Source organism: Talpa europaea, assembly GCF_964194135.1.
Source record: "Talpa europaea genome assembly, chromosome: X".
Lineage (NCBI taxonomy): Eukaryota > Metazoa > Chordata > Mammalia > Eulipotyphla > Talpidae > Talpa > Talpa europaea.
In genome coordinates, this window is record NC_140081.1 from 9,904,565 (window position 1) to 9,931,743 (window position 27,179).

General features: G+C 38.7%; 1 protein-coding gene across 1 annotated transcript in view; it reads right to left on the minus strand.

Moving 5' to 3' along the window:
- Positions 1-3,978: 3,978 nt before the first annotated feature.
- Positions 3,979-27,179, minus strand: part of RPS6KA3 (ribosomal protein S6 kinase A3) — a gene marked incomplete at both ends in the record, with an annotated part of 111,355 nt that continues 88,154 nt past the window's right edge. Inside the window, 8 exon segments of the mRNA XM_084258210.1 lie at positions 3,979-4,101; positions 4,705-4,845; positions 6,772-6,889; positions 7,973-8,049; positions 10,395-10,556; positions 12,174-12,332; positions 14,610-14,699; positions 25,007-25,132. Coding sequence (XP_084114336.1) covers positions 3,979-4,101; positions 4,705-4,845; positions 6,772-6,889; positions 7,973-8,049; positions 10,395-10,556; positions 12,174-12,332; positions 14,610-14,699; positions 25,007-25,132 — 996 coding nt within the window.

The following is a 27,179-nucleotide window of genomic DNA, read 5'->3' on the forward strand; positions in this document are numbered from 1 at the left end:
ATTCTTCTTGGCCATCCATATTTAGGTATTATCATTCTGTAGATTCTTCACTAGAAAAAGTGGTTAAACGTGGCTCTGTAGAATACCACAGTCCCAAGAAAGCGAATTTCATTCCTTCATTAACTGATCTCTACAAATGGTCACTTGGGGAGACCAGCAAAATGTAAGCCATCTGGAGGTGAAAAGAGGACTATTTTCATTAATTGAAATAGAAATATTAAGTCAACTTATCTGTGAATTGAATAAGGCTCAAAGTACACATCCAGTTTAAGGTTAGTCACACGGAGTTGGACCTTTCAGAGGGACAGAACTCTAGGGCTAGATCGAAACCTCATGGTTTAAGCACCAAGGGTCAGCCATGCAACCCATCATATTTGCTCATCAGAGAAAACATACCTATTCTGACCCTTTACATTCCTGAGATGCTGGTCCTAATGCCTTCATGAATCTCAAATAGTTGATATCGCCTTAAGATAGAATTTCTTCTATAAAATAGTGTAAAGCAAGCTGAAAATTTTGAGGTCATCTATAAAGGCCAGAAAGTAGAGGATATCAAAGCCATGTTGAGATGTGTATTGCTGGCTTCCATAGTGATTACGCACATCTGAACCAGGGCCCCCCAAATGTTGAATGCTTTCCTACCCTTACCCTGGCTGAACCTAATCCAGCCCCTTTCTTACCCAGCCTCTTCTGCCTACTTGTGAAGCCTTTGCACGCCTCTCCCCCTCCAAGTCTTCCTTGGGCTGAGGGTGCAGGACACAAATAATAGATCAGTCCCATCTCTCTTGATGTCCCCTGGCCCCAGCAGCAACCACTTAATAGATGGGAAGTGTTGGCCTAATCCTGCTCTTTGCAATGGATTCCACGTGAAATATGGAATTTCTACCATAGACACATACCCACTCCACTATCTCAGTGACTTTTCCCACGTCAGGCTCACAGCATCTTGACTCTGCGCCTTGTCAAAATTACATTGTTGGACTTCCTGGGTTGCTTGTAAGTGAATCCTTATCAAATCTGGTAAAGTCAAGGGTCTCTTGTACTAGAAAACAGACATTTCTATAAACTAGAAGGAACTGAAATGATTTCCATAAAAAATCAGAAGGACAAAACTTACCTGAACATCATCACTTGAGGGGGGGGGGGATAAAGAAAATACATGGTAGTGTAGTCGCCCCTGCGTTCCAGTATGTGCTTGGCAATGTTAAATGCAACCTACCACTCTGGATATTATTTTGGATTATAAGTCTGGAGAAGATTTGTAAAAGTAACCTGATAGCTTTGCTCCTTCTTTCACACCGAAGCATCTTTAGGACTGAACTGAAACCTCCTGGTAGTCAGCAGCACTCACTGGTGAAGGGTCTCACTACTTTACAACTATGGGGGCTGGAGGAATTGGAGTTGGAGAAATGAATGGAAAGGTTAATCCAGCATAAGCACGACTTTTAGAGCACATTGTTGGCCAAGTTTGCTGTAAGTCAAAAGCTATAGGAACACCACAACCACAGAGGAAATAAATTATGCTCATAAACTGCTTTTTAGACAGTAAGTCTTCATTTTTGTGAACTTATTACTTGCTTTTCTTCACTAAAACTGGCAGCTAGACTAGGCAAAGAAGGCAACATCTTTGAAAGCAATGAACTTGGCATTCATATACCAGTAGAGGACTGCCCCAAGAAATAGTTTTCAAACAACTCAGTTCCTGGTTAGGTGATAATATGAGGGGAAGGCAGCACGGTGTTAGAGGAAAGAAAACTGAATGGGAAGTTAAGGATTCTAGTCTTTGCTTTGGGTCTCAGGTTCTTTACATGCAATATGAGAAAGTTGGACTAGATAATTTATTTACACATTTACTTCTGGTTCTAAAAGACTATGGATGGACAATACACCAAGCACTTGTGGAATAGCATCAGAATTAAAAATCTAAAAATAGATCTTTTTTTGCCCAGAGTTACACTAACATTTTAAAAGTGATAAGAATTTGGTATGACTATGGTTTGAAACACTGAATAGGAGAGAAAGAAAGAATAAAAAGCTTTTTCCCCAAGCAATGGAAAGCAGCTTTAATAGTTAGCATCCATATTCTCAGAAATTTTAAAATGCTTTCTCCATTTAGGCCTTCTGAAATCCCTCCTCTGATACATTTACATTTGGTTTCTATGCAATAATCATTTTGTGTCACTGAGGCAAAAGGAATGTTATAGATTTTCCCTTTCTCTTTGATTGCATAGAGGAAAAATTAAGGAATAACAAGTGGCTTTCAAGACGTTTAAATAAACCATAATCTCTCGGCTTTGTAGTCTTAGGGGAAGATCTAAAGCTTGTGGCAGGAAAAAGATTTCTAATGTAAATGGTTTAGTATAGGACTAAGAGAGATCTGTTTGTGCACAATCCTGATGAGGTAAATCACTTTTTCTTTGCTCATATGCCTTTCATTTTACATAATGATATATGCTAAGTAGCCTGGCAAAAATACAGTAATAATGGATGCAGAAATTTCTTTAATGAAACAAAGTTGAGGAAACTACCCAATTAGATAGCTAATGAATACTGTAATCTAAGCAGACACAGTGACCATAATGAAAACGGATCATTTCTAAAGTAAAAATAAGCATTAAATCATGTGGCGAGATTCAGAAAATACTCAACGCTGAATACTCACTTAGCCTACCTTAGCTATTTCAGGTTAGAACAGATGTTGTTTGACCAAGAATGTTTTATTCCCTAGAATAAGAAAGTTTAAACCCAAATTCATATAGAATAAGAAAGTTTAAGTTCAATTTAATAATTTTAATAAAGGCTTATGGCCTTTATTACATTCAAATTAGCATTTAATATAGAGCATTGTAATGGGATAAAACTCCTTGTGACTAATTTCCCCCCCAAAAAAAGCATACTTCCCTGTCAGATACAAAAGAACAGGTATCCTGTTATTATAGGTTAAATTCCGCAATTTGATCTATTTAAACTAGAAATATCCAATGGGACTTCAACAACCTGTTGCTAATTTTCTGCACCCATCTTTCACCATGACTCCTGAAGGCTTTGATATATACTGGCAAGACACCCAATTGTATGCCAAATACTAAGTATGGATACTACTTAAAAGTACAAGGATGACTTCCGTAATTAAAGAAAAAGAACCTTAAGGAGTTACAAAGTATATGGACTGACTTCATAAATGTACTCTTGATGTCATGCCACAGACATGGTAACTTTCTCCACCATAACAGCTCTCTAGGTTAGTCTGACAGAGCACCTGACTTTAAGAAACAAGTGAACGAATGAACCAGTGAAAAAGACATGGGGAAAGGTATGTACATTTTGGAAGTATTACATTCAACAGCTGTTCTACTATCTGGCCATTTTTTAGGGCTATCCAACAATACTGTTAATCCAGGTGAACTATTTAACCAGATTTAATAGTCAATTGATTAATAATAGATTCCAAGTTAAACAAGGCATGTATACATTAAAGAAAGCAGTACAGAAATGTACTGTATGTGAACTGTTTACAAAAACATACAAAATGTTGGATGGCACAAGGGATACAGTGCTAATATAAACGGATTGTTTAAGCTAAGTGCTTAACATAAACTGTCCATCCCTATAACTAACAAAGAATATTTAAGGGACATGAAATATTTCCTATAAAAATAATGCTATATGGTGTAGAGTACTTTATTCAGTGTATTTTTAGGTGGTATTCATGTTCATTATTCTTCTTGTTGATTCAGTGAATATATCTTCGTCACGTTTCCATTTTCATTTCATCTGAAGCTCCAGGAAAATCTAACTTGCTAACAATCATTTAAAGCGAGAAGAGACGAAAGCGGGAGCAGCAGCAGGAGCAGCAGCATTATGGGTACCAGCTGGGACAGAGTGTGCTTGCAGGTGTCTCTCAGATATGTGCTACCTGTCGCCAGAACTTGTGCTATCAGCTTACACCATGGTACCAAGTATCTCACTGAGGTCACTTCACAGGGCTGTGGAGGTGATTTTCTTAATACCTCTCCGCTGAGCTAGAGTAGAGCGGCCTACTGGTTCCAAAACTGGTGACTGATTACGGTTTAAAGCAGAGTATGTAGCTGCCATGGCACCCTGAAAACAGGAAAGAAAGTTCACAACAATAATGACAATGGGTAGTCACAGGTATATAGAATATGTGATGAAGATTTTTTCCCCAGATAACTTATTAGACTCATTATGAAAATAACCAAATTGATCAAAACTTCTGATTTAACTAAAATTGCAGAGGCCAAGGTGGAAGGTTGAAATTATGATGAAAGAGGACAGGGACTGGCTTATAACAAGGACTTTTCTTAAGACGACTCAACTTGTTTTCCATCTGCAATTCTTTGGTATGAGAGGTAGCAAGGCAGCATATTTTTTTTGGAACTTGTGTTTTGTCAGTGCTAACAACCTTAGAGAGTTTGCTTTTGGTTGTGCACAAGAAAGAAAAATATAAAGAAAAGTTAGGAAATCCATAAGCTAATCTACCTGAGATCAGAAGGCATTCTTAAACTAGCTTTGGTCTGATATATAGGCCTGCCTTGACTTGTTGTCTTCTCTATCGCCTACAGGAAGAGAATCCCACACGAGAATAGGACACAGGCTGAAAGGGAAAGGTGCTGGGGGCACAGAAAAAATGTCTCAGTTTCTCCTGGAGGGTGGAGACAATAGCACCTGAATACGGCTGCTCACCTTAACTAGATGTGGTGCGTCCTGTCTGTTTAGTTGGTACTGTGGCAATTGGTCCCAGTGGACGATCCAAGGATGTCTGAGCACAAGGGCAGCGGTCAGTCTCTGATGAGGGTCAACATGAAGCATCTTTGACACCAGGTCCTGTAATGGGAAGCAAAATCATAAAACAAATTTAAACCTTTAGTTTTTCTATAGCACTCGATACTGTTAAACATTCTTCCTTAGCTTCTGTGACACAATTTTTCCTCAGCAATTTGGTCCACATGACAATTTGTTATCCAAAAAAAAAAAACAAAAAAAAACAAAGGCAAACATCTAAGCCTCTGCTCCAGCCCCCTCCCCCCCACTAACAGTAATTTTAGTGCATTACAAAGGGTAAATTTACATTTTATATGTATCTTTAAGAACTTTGGCTTTTGCCCCCTCAGATGTTGTTTTTTAAATTTTTGTAGGTTTGTTTTTAAGTAATTTTCAGCTACTTAAGGCTTTTTTGTGTGTGCTGCTAGTTATACTGAAAAGCAGAAAGTAACTGTCCAATGATAGGAATTTAATTGGAGGGTTCTAAATGTTTCCACAAAGGTTGAGCCCTTAACCTGTGGAATCTGGGGCTATCTCCCAGTATGATGGTGTCAGAATTTAGTTGAGTTGAATTGTAGGACACCCAGCTGGTGTCCTGAGCATTGTTGGAGATGTGGGGAAACTTTCCTCCCCATAATGAAACTGAGTTTAGGAAATACCCCTTTTAGTTGGTGTCAGAAAAGTGGTATTTGCTAGTATGGTCTTGGCTCATGGAAACATGCGGTTTGCAAAGAGAGAGGATGGGGTTGGGTGAGGAATGTTTGATTTCTGGGTGGTTGCATGGCCACCCATGGGTCAGTGGCTGTATACTTCTCAATACTAAAGGTAAAAGCTACCAATGGGATTTGCCAGTGGGAAAACTATGCAAAGTTTGAAAGCAATTAGTGCTATTCAGGGGATGGCAGATCTTCCAGTGAAAAAGGCTTTTCAAATAGATTTTAAGTGGATGCCATAAACTATACTACTGTTTATTATGAAAAAGAGATGAGATCCTTTTCGTTAAAATATGGACCAAAAATAGAATATGCTATAGTTATTCTAAGCAAGAATGACTTTGGAATCAGCTATTCAGTTCAGACACACCCACACATACCTGGCACGTTACCACGGACAAATTCACACTAAAATTCTGGTTCGTGGTCTTTTGTGCAATGGGGATACTACTACCCTTTCCTCATACCTTATCCTTTATATCTCTTCCATCAGGGTTGTTAAAAGGACTGAAAGGAATAATTTAGGCAAAGCGCACTATGAGGCAAATTAGACACAGAGACCATGAAGATTACTACTATTATTATTCATCATGTTCTTTTTTTTTTTTTTTTTGATAGAGGCATGCTTTATTTATTTGTTTGCTGGTTTGTTTGTTTGTTTTGTTTATACATGCACTGGGTACAGTCAGAAGCGCGGGAGGGTGAGAGAATTCACCAGAGCCAGAGCGGGGAGCAGAGCAGACAGAAGGACCGAAGTACACTGCTGAGGGGAGCAGCGGGCGGCAGGAGAGGTCTGCGCACCATGTGGGACCCTCCTCCAGTGGCCGGGGAGCAGCCGGGGATCGAACCGGCGCCGCAGAGGCTGCGGGCAGCTTCGCAACCCAGCGCTCAACCGCTGCGCCACCCGGGAGGCCCTTCATCATGTTCTTTAAGAAGTAGCTTTACACAAGGGACTGTGGTGATGGTGCACGGGAGAATTGGTGGTGGGAATTCTATGGGGACTACACCTGAGAGGAGAAAGCAAACACTGCACAAAAATGAACAATGATGTAAAAAAAATATATAAAAATATTAAACAAAAAGAAGTAGCTTTAGATGCATAGATAATAAGGTCAAACCAAAACCTTCTGGGAAAGAAACAAAATAACGTCCATTTCAAAATTCTAGTTTTTTGATATCACTTCAAAATGCTACTTCGTAAACAAAAGTTTCTAATATTATTTCTTACTAGAGATTATAAATATTCAAAAGCTTATAAAAAGGAAGTCATGCTTACTTTTGCTGTGTCTGAAACAGAATTCCAGTAACCGCCACTGAGAGAGAATTTTCCGCTCCCTATCCGTGCCAATATTTCCTCCGGTGTATCATCAGGGCCATTTGCAAATGGAGTGTAACTAATTTATAATAATAAAATGTTAATGAATAAAATTTCTTTTTTTGTTGTAATTTTTATATTTATTTGCAGTATCCAAAAGTGCTCTGTACTCTGGGGCCTTCCTGGTGGCACAGGGGTTAAGTCTCACCGCTATCAAGCTATTGCGAGCCACTGTGGCATGAGTTTGATCCCTGGCCAGGGAGCTGACCCACATGGTGCAGCACACCTCTCCTGTCTTGCCTGCTGCTCCCCTCAGCAGTCTATTTCAGTAGATCCGCCTATTTTGCTCCCTACTCTGTCTCTGGTGAATTTTCTCACCCCCCGCACCTCTGGCCTACACCCCAGTTCTTGTAGGCATAAATAAATAAAATAAATCTTTTAAGAAAAAAAAAAGTACTGAGTAATTCAGTTAATGTAATACTTTACTGAAATCTACCAAAGTGAAAAATAGCAACAACATAAAGTTCCATAAAGCACCAGGTTGAAATAAAAATTTGGAAGTATTAATTAGATTTAATACGTAATAATATAAATATTTTAAATATGAAACACTATAGAATAAAATATTTTAAAATAGTATATATTTATTTATTTAAAGATTTATTTATTTATGCATACAAGAACTGGGGTACAGACCAGAGGTGTGTGGGCGGTGAGTGGATTCACCAGAGACAGAGTGGGGAACAGAACAGGCAGATTGACTGAAATACACTGCTGAGAGCAGCAGTGGGCGAGTCAGGAGAGGTCTGTTGCACCATGTGGGTAGCTCCCTGGCTGACCAGAGATCAAACTCATGCTGCAGTGACTGTGAATAGCTTCATAGGTTGCACCTTAACCCCTTGAGCCACCAGGGAGGACCAAAACTTATGAGTATATATTTATGACATGAGTACAAAAAGTATGGAAAAAAACAATTGAGATCACAAGACACTAACGAATAGTATATTACAGAAAATCAGTAATGATACAGATATAGATGTGGTAATACCGGACGATAAATATTAGATAACATCAGAAAACATGGAAACACGAGATTAAGAAACCTAAAAATTTAAAGTAAGTATTGATGAATAAATGCTTACAACACATGATATATACCCACCCAGTAAGCATTGTATAAAGGAGGACACCAAGACTCCATATATCACAAGCAGCATCATAGCCTTGTCGTTTTAAAACCTAGGGAAAATAATTAATATTACCACATCACTGTCTATTATATAGATTTGGGTAGACTATGAACTAAATTCTATCTTCCAAATCAATTCATATATATGAAAAGCTTCAATAAAGCATGATTAACATAGAATAAAATATTAATCTTATTCTAGAACCCTCTACCAATAATTCATATATATATATATAAATTTAATTTTGGTATTCAAATTAACTTTTAGTGTGTGCTACTGTGGCACATAGAGGACTATAATATAAATAGAAGGCAATTTCTTATTTTAACAAATTATACTTAATACGGGGTTGTAGAAATGGTTACATAAAACAATACTTTTAAAATACATATAACTTAGTACAAATAATACAGCATAAAATCATACATACATATATGTATGATTCACTCAAGCATTTAATAATCACCAACTATTATCAGGCATGAACTGTGACAAATACAAAAACAACTCTGGTTTCCTTAATAAAATTGGAATCTAGCAGGGAAAATAAGTAACATATAGTTAACAATTCAACCTGACAGCCTGCTTGCATTGGGCCTCTAAGTAAGAATGTAGTAGGCAATGAGAGAGGCGGGGGGGGGGGCAGAGGACATTCAAAGGGCAAAGGCAAGAGAACAGAGCATGATCCATGCAAGGGAAGAAGTTCAGCATAGTCAGATCTCTAAGTAGAAATAGTAGAGAGATTGAAGGGCTTTTATAAATACAGATTTTTTTTTTTCCTGTAGGCAATCAGATGTCACTGAAATATTAAACAGGGAAGTAAAATAAATAGATGTGCGTAACAGAAAGATAACTCAAGATGTAAGAGGAAATGCTGACAAGAGGAAGGACTGGAGACAAGGCCATCTGATAGGATTTGTGGCAAAGCAGTGAAATGCTGTTGAAGAGCAAAAGATGCACAGATAAAATGGGAAGGACTTTGTAGAGACTGGATGTAGAGGGCAAGGGAAAGGGGTCTGAGATACTTAGGAATCACAATGAGAAGGATTTGGGTACAGACTGGATGTGGAGAAATGAGAGTAGAAGGATTTTAGATTGACTTCAAAGTTCTAACTTCGAAAACTAAATGACAAATAGGGGACAAAGAGCTAAAAGGTGAAAGGAGAGTTTGATCAGGGAATATTTCCTGAGGATTACTTTAGAGGCAAGTTTGGAAGCAAAAAATATTCCAACTTGCCAAGGCTACATAGTGATTTCAAGAACAGACCTCTTGTATGAAGTAGGAAAAGCTCATGAAGGAAAGCGTGATGGCTAGATTGAGTGACCATGCTTGGACATCAGTGTGTCCAAAATGCTATTTTATTTCTAAAAGAAAAACTGATAAAAACCTTGGAAAATAGAAAAGGGAAATCCAACTCTACAATCCTTTCCTAAAACAACCCTAACATTGTTAACTTTCATCATTTTTGTGAAATATCTACCACATGGTAAAAACACAGACTTCATAGCCAGATTGCCTGAAATCAAATCTAGATGTGACCTTGCATAATCCCCCACTGTGCCCCTGGTTTCCTGGAAAATGTGAATGAAAGTACTTACTTCACATAGTTATAATGAGAATGAATTATTATATCTCTACTATATGTTGTGAGAATAAAATCAGTTAAAATGTAGAGGGCACATAAACACTACATTATAGTAACCATTATTTTTATTATCTTAGTTCAATTACTGTTTTGAAAATATAGCAATAATAAAAAGGCAAGAAATCTTGAGGACAAAGCAGAGGATTTTAGATTTGCTACAATGGGAATTACAGTTTCTAAGGGACAATAGCAACCTCATCAAAGCAGTGCTTGAAGATGATGTTAGGAGTTTTGGAGCTCTTGTGTGGAAAGACCATGGCATAAAAGAGGGAGACCTGGGCTGTGGCTGTGTGGTGAGGGAAGCAGGGGCAAGGATTCTATAAACCCATAACCCCTGAATTGGTTTTTGGGGATAACAGATGGTAATGAGTGAGGCAGCTAAAGTTGAGAAGAGACGATGACATTTTAGCGAAGGAAAAACAGGTAGATGTTGACAAAAACAGTAAAGTAGAAGGGTCTTAGGCAAGGAGCAGCAGCTACTAGTTGCTATTTAATTTCATGCACCAATAGGCACAGAAGTGTTCCTGAGAGCAGACAGCTACAGCTGGTGATAATGCAGAAACACAGAAGTCAGGACAGGAGAAGGACAAGAGGTAGTAGTGAACTGATGACAGTGAATTACCAACATTATATTTTAACTATTTGTTCAGTAAGTCTTCAGTTAAATAACTATTAACTATTCAATATTAAACACAGCAAATGCGTTTTTAAATACAGGGACACATTGCAAGCAAGCTCTCACAATTACCTCCGGTGCAACAAAATTTGCAGTATAACAAGGAGTCATGAGAAGACCATTTTCTGCTCTTAGCTGTTTGGCAAAGCCAAAATCACAAATCCGAATAGATTCTGGATTGCCAGATTCATCCACATAAAGAATGTTGCTAGGTTTCAAATCTCTGTGAACCACCTAATTGAAGTACAAATTAAAGTTACATTAATGATATATTTCCATTACAGAAAATTCATTATTTCATAAACTGTCAAATGCACTTAACAAGATGATGAACACCGACCTTTAAATTGTACCACATTATAAAATACTGATAATGTAATCATAACTCTAACACAGAACGGGGTAAGGAGAGGAGGGAAGAACCCAAATGAATAAGTGGGTTAAGGAGAAATGTGAAAAGTTTCCAGGTTATTCATTTATCCATCAGACATTTATGGCGTACCTATCGTGCTAGGGTATTATACATGGAACTGCAGATACTACTGTGAACAAGACCCTTGCCTTTATATGCTATGAGTTTTCACAGTAGTGGGGGAAGGCAGAGAATAAACAGGTGAGAGACAGGACATAACTGGGGAGGTCAGGAAGGGTGTCAAGAGGGGTAACATCTGATCCAAGAGGAGAACACTAAGCAGGACAGAACAACGGAGGATGGTTGCATTCTAAGTAGAGGGAAGGGCACCCCCAAGGATGTAAACAACAAACATGGTGACAAGACTCAATGAAATAGACATGGGGTTTAGTAGAAAAGAAGAAAAAAAGAAATTTGTTTGGAATTTAAGGAACAAAACACACACACACACACACACACACACACACACACACACACCCTCCTTGAGAGTTTTGTATTATTTCCCCTCCCTTGATTCACTTTCTTAACTACTTCTTTTATTATAAGCCTCTTTGACACTCCTTATCAGATTTTATTACCAAATTCTGAGTCTATTATTATCCATCATCTCAGTTTTAATTTTAACATCTGAAACATTACTTCTCTTGACTATTTTAATAACTACTGAGGAGGCAGTGCAAAAAGAAAATAGAAGACTTTGATGACTATGAAATCATATCTTCCTCACTGACCACTAAGTTTTACTAATTTCTAGGTATAGAATGTACTAGATAAATTTTGGCCAGCTGGAAGTCAACAAGCTCTAGAATTAACACACTCCATTTGTCAGCTTCTAGCAGCAAAGACAAATGAGTATAAAGTCTTGCAAATACACCCCTAAGAAGTAACTTTTTTACCTCCTTGCTTTCTATCTCTCTTTACTTTTCTATTGCTCTGTCCTCCCTCTCACCCTTCATTTCCTCTTTTGTAGCATTTAAAAAAAAAAAAAACATACACAGGAAGAAATGAGGAGAGCATCCACCATCCATAAGCCAGATGACTATTATTTGGCCTCATCTATTTGAAAAATTTCCTTTTTTATGTGACTACAATCTAGGATTCTCTGGTTCTGCTTTTGAACTTGAAGTGGACCCAGTTTTTAAGAGTATGGAGTGGCCTAGTACAAACAGTGCTATGCTTTTCAGATGAGAAACTCTCACCCACTTTTTCTCAAGAAGCATAAGAATTTAAGTAAGTTAAAACTTCAAAGTAGCACTTCAAGTTCAATGGAAGAAGTTTATCTAGAGGACAAATAGGATGATTAAGTTAATAATAATTTTCCATTATGTGCATAAAGTGATTTCTTTGTAATTTTATCTCAAACATTGACAAAACAACAGTAAGAAAAAAGGTTTGTGTATATATGTATGTATGTATATATTAAATGTTAAAAGACTTACCCCTTGTGCGTGAAGATACTCAACAGTTTTGGTTATAGTAAACAGAACAGCACTGGCCTCTCGTTCAGAGAAAAATTTCTGTCTAAGAATTTTATCCAGCAATTCACCCCCTTTCATAAGTTCTGTTACTACATACACATATTTTCCATCATCATATACCTATGAAATTCAACATCAAAATGTAAAAATTAGAAGTTTAGCATGTGTTCAGAACAAAGTTTAGCATATTAGAAAGAAATAAAACTAATTTTATATTCAAGGAAGATTTTACTTATCACAACCAATGGAGAATGTAAAATTTTCAAATAATTGTTAATATCCACATAAGAATATTTTTTTAAAGATTTATTTATTTATACAAGAGCTGGGGTACAGGCCAGAGGCGTGGGAGAGTGAGAGGATTCACCAGAGACTGAGTGGGGAGGAGAACAGGCAGACGGACCAAAAGCACTGCTGAGGGGAGCAGCTGGCGAGACAGGAGAGGTCTGCCGCGCCAAGTGGGTGTCTCCCTGGCTGGCTGGGAATCGAACCTGCGCTGCAGAGGCTTGTGGACAGCTTCACAGTGCTGCGCTCAACCAGCTGCGCCACCGGGGTGGCCTATATCCACATAAGAATATTAAAATAGGAACTGATGAGACTGAATGTCAAACTGTCCTATAATTTCCTTCTGAGAAACACAATTTATAGCAATCAAAGTAACTACAGGCATTGCATATGAAGGGACATTGGACTTTTGCTCTTATGGGTTATTTCCCTCGATCTCTTTTCTATCTGACGATTTACCTTGGAACCTCTGCATTGTAGAAGTTTTGTATTATATATACAGCACAAATGAATTATTCTGCTTTTGATTAAACTGAAAATTGCAGTAAGAATTAAACAGGAAGATTAACTAGCAAAGAGAAATTTCATTTAATCACACAGAAATATACCACTGATCTCCTAATATAGAAACAGGAAACACAGTGTAATTTTGAATTTGTATTCAAGGCAATTATGAATCAAATTAACTCCCTTATTAAATTCCAGTTCCTCTGTGTGGCATGGTGATGTGCATCAGAGGAAATGTGAACCTATTCACTTGAATCATATACAGTGTTGTAAATGAATGTTACTTCAATAAAAAAAAATATTTTTAATTCCTTTTTTACCCCCTCACCATAAAGTTACTGCACATCTGTATTCTGCTTCATAAGAGGTAGCAAGAGACAGGACCCCAAATATAGAGAAAACAAGGTACCTGACCTCAGAAGTTTTTATTTTATTAGGGAGAAACAGACATAGAAATGAAAGTTAAGAAAATGTTGAGCTGCTGCAATAAAAGTGGATTTGGAATTTGATTTTGGAATAGTAGATTTTGGAATCTGAAATGAAGGAAGGAGCAAAGATGTAAAAAACAGTGCCAGCTTAGGGAGCTTCCAAGGCAAGGCTGAGCAAAAGTTTTTTATACTTCCTTTTTAATTTCCTTGACTGGATTTTTAGAGATTATATCAAAGATTCAGTTAAGTTAAACAGCATCACATTTTAATGCAACTAATTTAACATTTTCCTTTTAAATTAATCTGAGGAAACAGGAATTTTGGTTAGGATGGAGGAGGGTAACATTTTCAAATTCAAAAATCTCAGAAGTGAAAGGTACCTTAGAAGTTCTCCTGCTTAGTGCCACATGACATATCTGGTCTCCAATACCCAGATACGGCCTTTGAGCCGCTCTGAGCACCATCAGCGTTAATGCTGCCTGGTGAGTTCACACTCCTTGCCAACAACTGTTATATAAAAGACACAGGGCGGTAGGAAAGGATGCCTCTTTTGTCTTGGGAGTAATGATAGGCAGAGCAGGGTTTCTGGAGTAAGTACTGCCTTACCTATCTTAGGTATGCTTACGTAGTTAGCAAGGCAAAGGAGGGAACTGTAGTTCTCAAGAAGTGAACCATAAATTCATGAGAAATGAGACACGCTCAAAAACTGGAACATACTGGAGCATGGTTGGGAGTGTAGAGTAAGCAAAGAAGTGTGAAAACTACTACCCAGGAAGGCAGGGTCTGGAGGTGATGGGGAGTATGAATTGTAGGCAGGCAAGTGACATGTACATGAAAGTGTTAGGTATCTCTGGCTGTACCTTGGAAAGCAGTGTGTCCATACAGCATGAGATTAGTCAATCTCAAATTATTAATTTAATGCTGACATGTTCAAATAAATACAGATTTTAAAAGCAATAATGTCAGCAATATATTTCTTCTTGAGGCAAAAGTAGAAAAATTCACTATATCAACATACTTTTCTTTATAAATGCAATTATGCTACATATGTTGTTCTCCAATCTTTTTTCTACTTACTATATCAAGTTCTTTGTCTACCACATGATAGTTCAAAACGTTCCAAATGCAAGTAGACAACTGACTAATTCAAATGATCTAGATCAAATAATCTACTTACATCCTTTAGAGTAATAATGTTTGGATGCTGTCCATAACGAAGAAGAATTTCAATTTCTTCTGTTGGGTCTCTCTTGCTTTTATCAATAATCTGAAAAGCAAATATTTATTAGATAATCTCATGAACTATACAGTCATAAGCTTTTTAAGTATTTATAGATATAGGTATTATGTGAATACTGTATTTATAAACCATTCATCAACCAGTTTTATTTAAGTATCTGGCTAGACTGTCTAATCAAAATTAGAACGTCACTTCTGATATAGATGGCAAGGCTGTAAAATAAATTCTATTCCATTGGCCACATTTCCACTAGGTTGCTCCAGTATAAGTCTGCAGTAAGTTTAAGACTTAATAAAAACTCAAAAGATAACAATAACACAGTCAACATTTTTCTTCCATCCTTAAACATCTTAAACCTTGGGAAACTTAGTAACCTACTAATCCCTATCAACACAGATAATTTGGAGCTAGATGCAGATATAATATTACCACTCACATCTGCTTATTAACTACTTCCTTTAATAAAATGCTTCAATGGAATATTCCATTAGTTGCAAGCTACTTACAAAAAATTAATTAACAGTTAAGTAGAACAAGTTCATTTTTGAAGGTAGGCAAAAAGTTACTCAGAAAACCACATCTAGAATTTTTCTTGGGTAGAATTAACTTTAATTATTATAATAATGCCTTTTAAAATACTAATATAGAGAGGGGCGGAGCAACATGGCGGCGAGGAGACGCTGCGAGTAAGATCTCCCATTAAAAAAAGTTAATAGGGAGGAAAAGCGGCAGGTCCCAGTGAGAACTGGGACACGGAAGATAAACGGGTGACGCCAGCAAACTGCCCAAAGAAGAAAGTTGCCATAAAAGAGGACCAGAAGGGAGGGAAGCGCAGAACCCTGCTCCCCTCCCCCGCCCACAGAGGCGGCACTCTCCGACCGGCAGAGAGGAGGGAAACAACAAACCAAAACGGCCAACAAGAACAACGGACGCAGCAAGCGGGACTGTGAGTGGAAAGGAACTATTTCAGCCACCACACCCCATGAACGGGAGCTGTGGCGAACCCTGCAGGATCCGCCGCGGAGGTGAGCTCCAGGCGCCATTAAAGAGAGCCCCGCCCCCCAGGAGGAGACCAGCACCAGCACACAGCCCCGGCCGCCCGGTAAGCGGCGCTCGGATCGCAGCTGCCCAGGTCCCCGCGCCTGCGACCTAGGCTTGCGGGGAGACCGCGGAGGCCCTCCCTGAGTGAGCAGGAACAAGGTGCCCAGGCAGGGGAGCGGGATTCAAAAGGCGCCATTCCCGCGCCACTGATCTGGGCTACAGCCCGCGTCCTGGAACTGAGGGCTTTGGAACTGAGACCCGGGGCACGAAATTAGGGGCGTGGGTTCCCCATGAAGGTGGGGCACAAGGCAGACACAGCACCCCAAAGCCGTTGAGGTGTACCCTACCATCCCCGCTCTGCTCCCTGTCCCACGGGGTGGAAAATCAGCTCCCCAAGGGTTCTAGGAGAGATCTCTGGCGCCACTTAGCGACTTGAAGCCAGCAGAGGCTCCTGAAGGAGCTAGTGGCCAGCTGGGGAGTTAGCCCACACCGGGCCCCTTCCGAACAAGTAGTCTGAGCCCACAGGAAGAGCGAGCACCCACAGCCGGGGCAGACCAGGCGCGCAGAAGAGTGTGCCTGAGACCAGACGCGCAGGGAGTGTGTCCCACATCACCATTTTAGAACAGGGACATTTCTTCAGTAAAGACTACCTGCAGAAGGCTTCCTCAGGAGCCAGAGGTGAGCGGGGGAAGTTCGCCCACGCCAGACCCCCTCTGGCCTGCAGTCCAAGCCCAGAGGGGGAGCAGGAACCCACCGCCGGGGCAGACCAGGCGCACAGGGGAGTGTGTCCCCACATCGGCATTTTAGAACAGGGACCTTTCTCCAGTGAAGACTGCTTGAAACTGACAGATGACTCCTGGAGGAACCAGAGGGGAGCAGAGAAGCCCACCCAAGATGCCGGCCAGTCCCAACAACACAGTGTCCCAATGCATACGGCAAATTAGAAAACAGACAGTAGGGAGGAGAAGAAACACACGCAACCTAGCAACTCTCCAGAGAAAAAGCACACCACAAAAAGAAAACCAGCCCCCAGATTGCAACGACAATAACTTGGAAGAATTTCTGAGCCTTCCAGAAAGAGAATTTAAAATTGCCGTGATTAAAAAACTGACAGAAGTCATAAAGGAAAACAATGATAAGGGGAAAATAATCAACGATCAGAAGAATGCAATTGAGTCCCTAGAGAGGGAAAATAATGGTCAGAAGAAAGAAATTGAGTCCCTAAAGAGGGAAGTAAAAGAAATGCAGGAGATCAAAGAATTAATGGAAGAACTAAAGAATTCTGGGAAAAGCAATGAAAGCAGAATAGATGAAATGGAAGAACGAATAAGTAATCTTGAAGACACAGAAATAAAAAGAACCAAAACAGAAAAGGAAAGAGAAGTACAAAGGAAAAAGAACGAAGAAAGACTTCGGGAACTATCTGACTCCATGAGGAAAGGAAATATAAGAGTTATAGGAATACCAGAAGGAGAGGAGAGAGATGTAGGAACAGAGAAAATATTCAAAGAGATAATTGAAGAGAACTTCCCAAATGTGAAGAAGGAGCTGAAAATTGATATACAAGAAGCAAGAAGAACACCAAACTTCCACGACGAAAGGAAAAATACAGCAAGACACATAATAGTAAAGCTCCCAAGAATCCAGGACAAGGAAAAAATAATGAAGCTGGCAAGAGGGAAGAAACAGATAACATTCAAAGTAAAACCAATCAGGCTGACATCAGACTTCTCCGAAGAAACACTACGGGCAAGGAGAGAGTGGAGGGACATAGTCAACAGACTCCAAGAAAACAGATGCCAACCAAGAATACTCTATCCCGCAAAGCTCTCCTTCCTCTTTGAAGAAAGAATATGGACCTTCCCAGACAAACAGAAACTCCGGAATTTCATTGCAACTAAACCCCCACTCCAAAAAATACTACAAGGAGTCCTAAAGCCAGAACCTCAGAGGGATGAATAACAATGAAAGAAGGCCAAAAAAAAAAAAGTTATTAAAAGAATAAATAAATAAAATCAAAGGAAAGACAAACACAATGGCAAATACAGATGTTAACATATCAATATTAACTCTAAATGTAAATGGACTAAACTCTTCAATAAAAAGACACAGAGTTGCAGCCTGGATTAAGAAACAAAACCCAACCTTTTGCTGTCTCCAGGAAACACATTTAGCTACAAAAGATAAAAATAGGCTCAAAGTTAAAGGATGGAAAACAATCCTACAAGCAAATGGACCAAAAAAGAAAGCAGGAACAGCTATACTTATATCAGATAAAACAGATTTCAAACTCAAAAAGATAAAAAGAGACCCCAATGGTCACTACATTATGATCAAGGGGACAATACTTCAAGAAGAAATAACACTCATTAACATATACTCACCAAACGAAGGAGCACCAAAATATATCAGACAACTGTTGTCCTCTCTGAAAACAGACATCAGAGAAAACACATACGTAGTGGGAGACTTCAACACACCACTATCAACAATGGATAGATCAACAAGACAAAAAATAAGTAAAGAAACCAAAGCTCTAAATAAGGACCTAGAGCAATTGGGCTTAACAGACATCTATAGAACACTAAACCCCAAAGAAACGGAGTACACATTTTTCTCAAGTGCACACGGATCATTCTCCAGGATCGATCACATACTGGGGCACTAGACAAACATCAACAGATACACCAAGATTGAAATCATATCAACCATCTTTTCTGACCATGAAGGCATCAAACTAGAAATAAACCATAAAAAGAAGGCAAGGAACTTTCCTACCTCATGGAGATTAAAAACCACACTACTGGAAGACCATTGGACTAATGAGGAGATCAAAGAAGAAATTAAAAAATTTTTTGAATTGAACGACAAGGAGGACACCAATATCCTAAATGTATGGGATGCAGCAAAAGCAGTAATAAGAGGAAAATATATAGCAATAGAAGCTCACATCAAGAAACAAGAAAGAACGCAAAGAAACAACCTAATCTCGAAGCTCAAAGATCTAGAAAAAGAACAACAAAAAAACCCCAAAACCAGTAGAAGAAAAGAAATAATAAAAACCAAAGCAGAAATAAATGAAATTGAAACTAAAAAAACAATCCAAAAGATCAATGAAACCAAGAGCTGGTTCTTTGAAAAAATCAATAAAATAGACAAACCCCTAGCCAGGCTCACAAAGGAAAAAAGGGAGAAAGCACAAATAAACAGGATCATCAATGAAAGAGGAGAAATCACAACGGACACAGCAGAAATCAAAAGAATAATCAGTAACTACTATGAACAGTTATATGGAAACAAGTTTAACAATCTAGAGGAGATGGACAAATTCCTACAACTCTACAATCACCCAAAGCTAGATAAAGAAGAAATAGAAAACCTAAACAGACCAATTACAATTAGCGAAATTGAAATGGTAATCAAAAACCTCCCCAAAAACAAAAGCCCAGGACCTGATGGATTTACAAATGAATTCTACCAAACATTCAGAGACGAATTAGTGCCTATCCTTCACAAACTCTTCCAAAAATTTGAGAAGGAAGGGACAATACCAAACACGTTTTATGAAGCCAACATTACACTAATACCAAAACCGAACAAGGACAACACAAAAAAGGAAAACTACAGGCCAATCTCCTTAATGAACACTGATGCAAAAATCCTCAATAAAATTTTAGCTATCAGAATCCAACAATGTATCCATAAGATAATTCACCACGACCAAGTAGGATTCATTCCAGGGACACAAGGATGGTTTAACATCCGAAAATCAATCAACGTTATCCAACACATCAACAAAAAGAAATATAAAAACCATATGATAATATCAATAGATGCTGAGAAAGCTTTCGACAAAGTGCAACACCCATTCATGATAAAAGCCCTTGAAATTCTTGGGATACAAGGAACATACCTCAACATCATAAAGGCCATCTATGACAAGCCAACAGCCAGTATCATTCTCAATGGTGAAAAGCTGAAAGCAATTCCATTAAGATCTGGAACAAGACAAGGATGTCCACTCTCACCACTGCTTTTCAATATAATACTGGAAGTCCTAGCCAGGGCAATAAGACAAGAGAAAGACATCCAAGGAATCCAAATAGGAAAAGAAGAAGTCAAACTATCACTATTTGCAGACGATATGATATTATACATAGAGAACCCCAAAAACTCCACAGAAAAGCTAATTCAACTCATCAATCAGTTCAGTAAAGTGGCAGGATACAAAATCAACACGCAAAAGTCAGTAGCCTTCCTATACACAAACAATAAATCTGAAGAAGAAGAAATCAAAAAAACCATCCCTTTTGTTATTGAAACAAAAAAAATCAAATATTTGGGAATAAATCTAACAAAAGAGGTAAAGGACCTATACAAAGAAAACTATAAAACACTGTTAAAAGAAATAGAAGAAGACACAAAGAAATGGAGAGACATCCCCTGCTCATGGATTGGAAGAATAAACACTATTAAAATGGCCATCCTTCCAAAAGCAATATACAGATTCAATGCTATTCCAATCAAAATTTCAATGTCATTCTTCAAAGAAATAGAACAATTATTGATGAAATTCATATGGAATCACAAAAAACCCCGAATAGCCAAAGCTCTCCTGAAAAAAAAAGAAGGGAATGGAGGCATCACACTCCCAGACTTCAAACTCTACTACAAAGCCATAATCATCAAAACTGCATGGTATTGGAACAAGAACAGACATACAGACCAATGGAATCGAATAGAAAATCCAGAAATAAACCCACAGATTTATGGTCAACTAATATTTGACAAAGGAGCAAAGACTATGCATTGGAGCAAAGAAAGTTTGTTCAATAAATGGTGCTGGGAAAACTGGGTCGCTACATGCAAAAGAATGAAGCTTGACCACGACCTCACACCATACACAAAAATCAACTCAAAATGGATTAAAGAACTAGACATAAGACCTGAAACCATAAAATATATAGAAGGAAATATAGGCAAAACACTACGTGATTTGCACATCAAAGACATCTTTACAGACACATCACCCAAAGCAGTGATAGTGAAGGCAAAGATAAACAGCTGGGACTACATCAAATTAAAGAGCTTTTGCACAGCAAAAGAGACAATAACAAAAACAAAGAGAAACCCCACCAACTGGGAGAACATTTTTGCACCCAACACTAATGATAAAGGACTGATCACAAAAATCTGCAAAGAGCTGATGAGACTCAACAACAACAAAGAAAATAATCCAGTCAAAAAATGGGCAGAAGAGCTAAAAAGAAACTTCTCTGAAGAGGAAATGCAAATGGCCAACAGGCATATGAAAAAATGTTCAACATCACTTGTCATCAGGGAAATGCAAATCAAAACTACCATGAGATACCATCTTACACCAGTGAGAATGGCACATATTAAAAAAACTTGCAACAACAAATGCTGGCGAGGGTGTGGAGAAAAAGGAACTCTCCTGCACTGTTGGTGGGAGTGCAAACTGGTCCAACCACTGTGGAAAGCTGTGTGGAGATTTCTGGACCTACTAAACATAGAGCTTCCATATGATCCAGCAATTCCACTCCTAGGTATTTACCCAAAGGACACAGAAACATCAATTCCAAAGAACACCTGCACCCCTATGTTTATAGCAGCACTGTTTACAATAGCTAAGCTTTGGAAACAACCCAAATGCCCAAAAATAGATGACTGGATCAAGAAGATGTGGTACATATATACCATGGAATATTACTCAGCATTCAAAAAAGATAAACATGGGCCTCCCAGGTGGCGCAGCGGTTGAGCGCTGGGTTGCGAAGCTGCCGGCAGCCTCTGCTGCACTGGTTCGATCCCCGGCTGCTCCCCGGCCACCGGAGGAGGGTCCCACAAGGCGCGCAGACCTCTCCTGCCGCCCGCTGCTCCCCTCAGCAGTGTACTTCGGTCCTTCTGCCTGCTCTGCCCCCTGCTCTGACTCTGGTGAATTCTCTCACCCTCCTGCACTTCTGACTGTACCCAGTGCATGTATAAACAAAACAAACAAACAAACAAATAAATAAAACATGCCTCTAGAAAAATTTAAAAAAAAAAAAAAGATAAACACATGCAATTTGCAGCAACATGGATGGCGCTGGAAGGGATCATGCTCAGCGAAATAAGCCAAAAAGAAAAAGAAAAGTACCGGATGGTCTCACTCATAGCAGGAATCTAGAAAACTTAAATAAGGGACCAGGAAAATGAATATAAGAAAGTGAAAATCAAAATCAACAAAAAACTATGAACCAGAGACACTTTTAGGGGGGCGGGGGCGGGAGGGGAGGGATTGGGGTCAGAATGGGGGGGCTGCAATTGTATGGGGAATATAACAATAAAATTTATTAAAAAAAAAAAGAAAGAAAAAAACAAAAACAAAAACAAAATAAAATAAAATACTAATGTAGCTTTCCAACCACTTTATGTTGGCTACCTCTTAAAAATACTTCTCATAATGCTTTAACCTGTTAAAGCAGTATTATATTTTTAAAAAGATAACAAGTTTTACTTTCAGTTCATTCAAAGAGTAGGCCAAAACAAATTTTGTGACTTTCACATTTTCAACTTTAAAACAGCTTACTAATTTATTTATTTATTTTTTTGTAAAGATTTATTTATTTTTATACAAGAACCAGGGTACAGGCCAGATGCGCTGGAGGGTGAGAGGATTCACCGGAGACAGAGCGGGGAACAGAAGAGGCAAACTGACGAAATACACTGCTGAGGGGAGCAGCGGGGGAGACAGGAGAGATGTGGGACCCTCGCCGGTCGGCTGGGATCAAACCTGCACCGCAGAGGCTGCGGACAGCTTCACAGTGTGGTGCTCCTGTGACATCAGGGAGGCCCAGCTTACTAATTTATGCATGTAAGAGGTATCCAAATGCTCCAGGAGCCTGAGAAAAGTGCTTGTAACTTTCAATATGAGCGAAATCAGCTATCTGAAATGGATTTAGTTTAATACTTTGTATTTAGATAACAGTGAAGACAAATATGTAGGAGTCCATTTGAATCAAATGCAAATGATAGTGTGTAATTAGGCAAATTAAGAGGACATATAGAATAGACATGCTAATTCAAGGGAGATGATCTGAGGCTACTCTTCTGAAAACCAGAACACACTGGGAAATGCTATTTTTCGCAATATTCTCTCTGATCTGCTAATCCGAGAACAGTACACATTATATTCATACTTGTGCTTGTGAGTCCTAAAATTTGTAGTAATTTTAGTATTCAGTTGTGCTGGGATTGGTTTTATAAACTTAATTTAAGTCACAAGAATCTACACATAGCTAGAAGATATTCTCAAGGCTTTCAGTCTGTTGTTGTTGGATCCTGTAATTCAAAGGTGGGTCTCACAACATTTCTGCTTTTTCCTGATGTATTTATGGAGAGAAGATATACATCCTTAAACTGCCTTATTTACCATCTCTTTTCATGGAATCAATCTGAAAAATTTTAAGTTATCCAGAATGCAGTATGCGCAATGAGTAGGAGAGCAAATTAAAATGTATTTCTATGTTTCATCTTTACATGTGACAGAAAGCCTTGGACAGTGATGACTTTTTAAAGCAATTACATTCATGTTTAGAATAGTAATAACTATTTTTTTGGTGTTTGTGCATTCCCAGATATCTGCTATGAATATATTAAACACATTCATTTGTATTTTGCAAAATTATACTAAATGTAGACAGATAGATGAATGGATGAAAGTAATAACAATTAATCCCACTCTCCCATGAGCTAAACATGAGGTACCAACACTTAAAAACTAAGTTCTAAGGTTCAAGGTTAGTTGAAAGCATTAGGTATCATTTGAATTGCTTGTGATGGGACATCTGAGGCTACCATCTCGAGAAGTAAAAAGGCAGAGACTTGAATACAGATATAGAACTCAAAGTTTGTCATAGATCCTTGTGCCTTGTTTTTCAGTTTAGAAAATACTTACTGTTTTAGGCAATCTGATGACATTTAAACATTTAAAATCCTTTTATAAATGTGAAGGACAATAGAACATTTTTTTGCCAAAAAATACAAATTACAAACATTGGCACACAATTTTGAGAAATTCCTTGATAACGTCACCATAAAATAGGGAACTTCTGGGCCTCCCCGGTGGCACAGTGTTTGAGCGCTGGGTTGCGAAGCTGCCCGCAGCCTCGGCAGCGCCAGTTCGATCCCCGGCCACCGGGTGAGGGTCCCACGTGGCATGCAGACCTCTCCTGCCGCCTGCTGCTCCCCTCAGCAGTGTACTTCATCAGTCTGCTTGCTCTGCTCCCCGCTCTGACGCTCGTGAATTCTCTCACCCTCCCACACTTCTGACTGTACCCAGCGCTTATATAAATAAATAAATAAATCTTAAAAAAAAAAAAAAAAAAACCCAAAACAAACAAACAAAAAAACCCAGGGAACTTCTAAGAGTAAAATAGGTGCTACATAAAATCAGGTCAGGTGGAAAGTGCTGTCTGGGCAAACTGGATATAAGCTACCTTACCTTTAGCCCATATAGGAAGCCATGATTCCAGATTAGTATCTTTAAAGATTACTAGCAAATATTTAAATTTACCTTACCTTTTTATAACAAAAGGCACATTTACTGAAAGGGAAGATTGTAATTTTTTTTAAAGGATTTATTTATTTATGCATATAAGAGCTGGGGGTACAAGACCAGTAGTGCGGGGGGTAAGAGGATTCACCAGAGACAGAGTGGGGAACAGAACAGGCAGACTGACTGAAGTACACTGCTGAGGGTAGCAGCGGGCAAGGCAGGAGAGGTCTGCTGCACCATGTGGGTTGCTCCCTGGCTGGCTGGGAATTGAACTCATGCTGTAGTGGCTGCGGATAGCTTCATAGGTTGCTTTTTTTTTTTTTTAAAGAGGCACGTATTTTATTTATTTATTTATTTGTTTGTTTATACATGCACTGGGTACAGTCAGAAGCGCGGAAGGGTGAGAGAATTCACCAGAGCCAGAGCAGGGAGCAGAACAGGCAGAAGGACCGAAGCACACTGCTGAGGGGAGCAGCGGGCGGCAGGAGAGGTCTGCGCGCCATGTGGGACCCTCCTCTGGTGGCTGGGTTGCAGCCGGGGATTGAACCAGCGCCGTGGAGGTCGCGGGGAGCTTCGCAACCCAGCGCTCAACCGCTGTGCCACTGGGGAGGCCCTCATAGGTTGCTTTTTAACCCTTGTGCCACCAGGGAAGCCCGGAAGATTGTAATTTTTAACTGGTACTGACACGCATGACTAAGAGCTGTTATAGTTGCATTTTAAATCTAAAATCATTTACCTTCACTGCAAACTCCATGTTTGTGGCTTTATGTATACATCTCTTGCAAACAGAGTAGGAGCCAACTCCAATATCTTCTTTTACTTCATATCCATCAGTAAACTGAATACTGTTCCTGTGCAACTGCTACAATGACAATTGAAGAAAAGTAATGACTTTGACACAATTTAAACAGGGGAATGCTACTCAGCATGCTCTATTAAATGCTAACTATAAATACATATGCACATTAGAAAAATAAAAGGGGATATTTATAGCATTTTTCTTCTACATGTATTTTAGAAGTGTCTACAATAAAATATACAGTAAGATATATGCCATTTTAAAAAATTATGTTAAAAAGAAGAAAATGAATATGTACAGCAGACAATGCATAGCTACTTGATAAGGGGCTGAGAGTCTTGACTATGATTTAGCCTTATTCCACTCCCCAACTGGCTATTAGTCTTCAATATATCTTTAAAAATGGGGAGAAGTTTGAAACCTCTGGTATAAAAGAAAAGATTTAAGAGGATTCAGAATTAGAATATCTGGATTCTTGTCTAAAATATACCACTTGTAGGCTATATAGCCTTGAACCTGTGTTTTCTAAAAGGGTAATAGTAAGGATTAAATAAAATATTTTGGGTATCTGTAGCTAAGTTCTATTTTCTCCACCGTTAAGTCTTGGCTTTATTTATTTATTTTTAAAGATTTATTTTTATTTATTTATGCATACAAGAACTAGGCAAGAACTGGGGTGTAAGCTAGAGGTGCAGGGGGTGAGAGGATTCACCAGAGACACATTGGAGAGCAGAACAGGCAGATCTACTGAAATACACTGCTGAAGGGAGCAGAGGGAGAGACAGGAGAGGTCTGCTGTGCCATGTGGGTCAGCTCCCTGGCTGGCGATCAAACTCATGCCGCAGTGGCTGGTAATAGCTTGATAGTGCTGAGACTTTAACCCCTGTGTCACCAGGGAGGCCCCAAGTCACATCTTTAATACAACTGCTAAAGAAGTTGTTAATGGGTTAAAGACTAATAACATGGCGAGATGATGAATAGCAAACTGGTTCCATAAACAGGCTGAAGGAAGTTGTGCTGCCCTTGGCCCTATTGACAGGAGACCCTCCTTGCCTATCAGCATCATATAGTTAAATTTAGAATTCTGTAGATAATATGTTTGTAATTTCTATGTTAGGTACAGAAGTTGTAACTTAAAAAATTTGCCATGTATTACATGCTTGTCTCAATAAAAGGGGCAGACTAATTCAATATGTATTTTGTTAAAATACCAATATTTGAATTTGTTTTCTAGAAAGTGGAAAGCAAGATGACTGACTCATGAGAACAACTTCAGGGCAAAAGCAGCAACTTAATCATAAAGCAATTCAAGGACTAATTATATATGCTAAAAACAACAACTCAACGCTTCAAAACATGTATCTAGTTCCTTTGATGATTAGGAGATGATGGGAAGAAATAAATCTAATGGTTTGTACTATTATTAATATTCCTTTTACAGTATTTACTAGTCCTGTTACAAACATTCACCCAGACCCATTTCTGTGTTTTTAACCCCCCTTTTTCTCCAACTCTGATAAATAGATGGGATAGTGAGGTGGGTGGCAAACTAAGGCAGTACCCATAACCCCTTTTTCCTGATGACAATGGGAGCGCCAAGAGTTAAGGACACAAAACTTGGACATCTTAAGATTTGAGTTCAATTTTATTTCTTACATCTTTCTACAGCAGATATTGTTAAACTATATACTGTGGGCTGATTCTGGTTCACTACCAGTTATTCCAAATAAAGTTTTATGAGTACACAGCCATGCCCATTCACTCATATAATTTCTATGGCTGCTTTGGTGCTACAATGGAAGATGAGGAATCACTACAGAGACCATATTATCTACAAAGCCTCAAATATCTGTTATCTGGCCCTTTACAGAAAAAGTCTGTTAACCCTGTTTGAAGGGAACCAGTTAACAGGACGAAACAAACTAGACCTGATAAACATTTTGAGTTACAGGATTGGGAAGAGACTAGATGGTAATGTTTATTTCAACTCTGAAAATTTCACTTTCAAGTCAGATATGTATCCAGGATTCTGGTGCACGCAACCTTTTCAATGATATATGAAAGGGATTTCTAAGAGTAACCTCAATAATATAAAATGCATTTTGAGCTG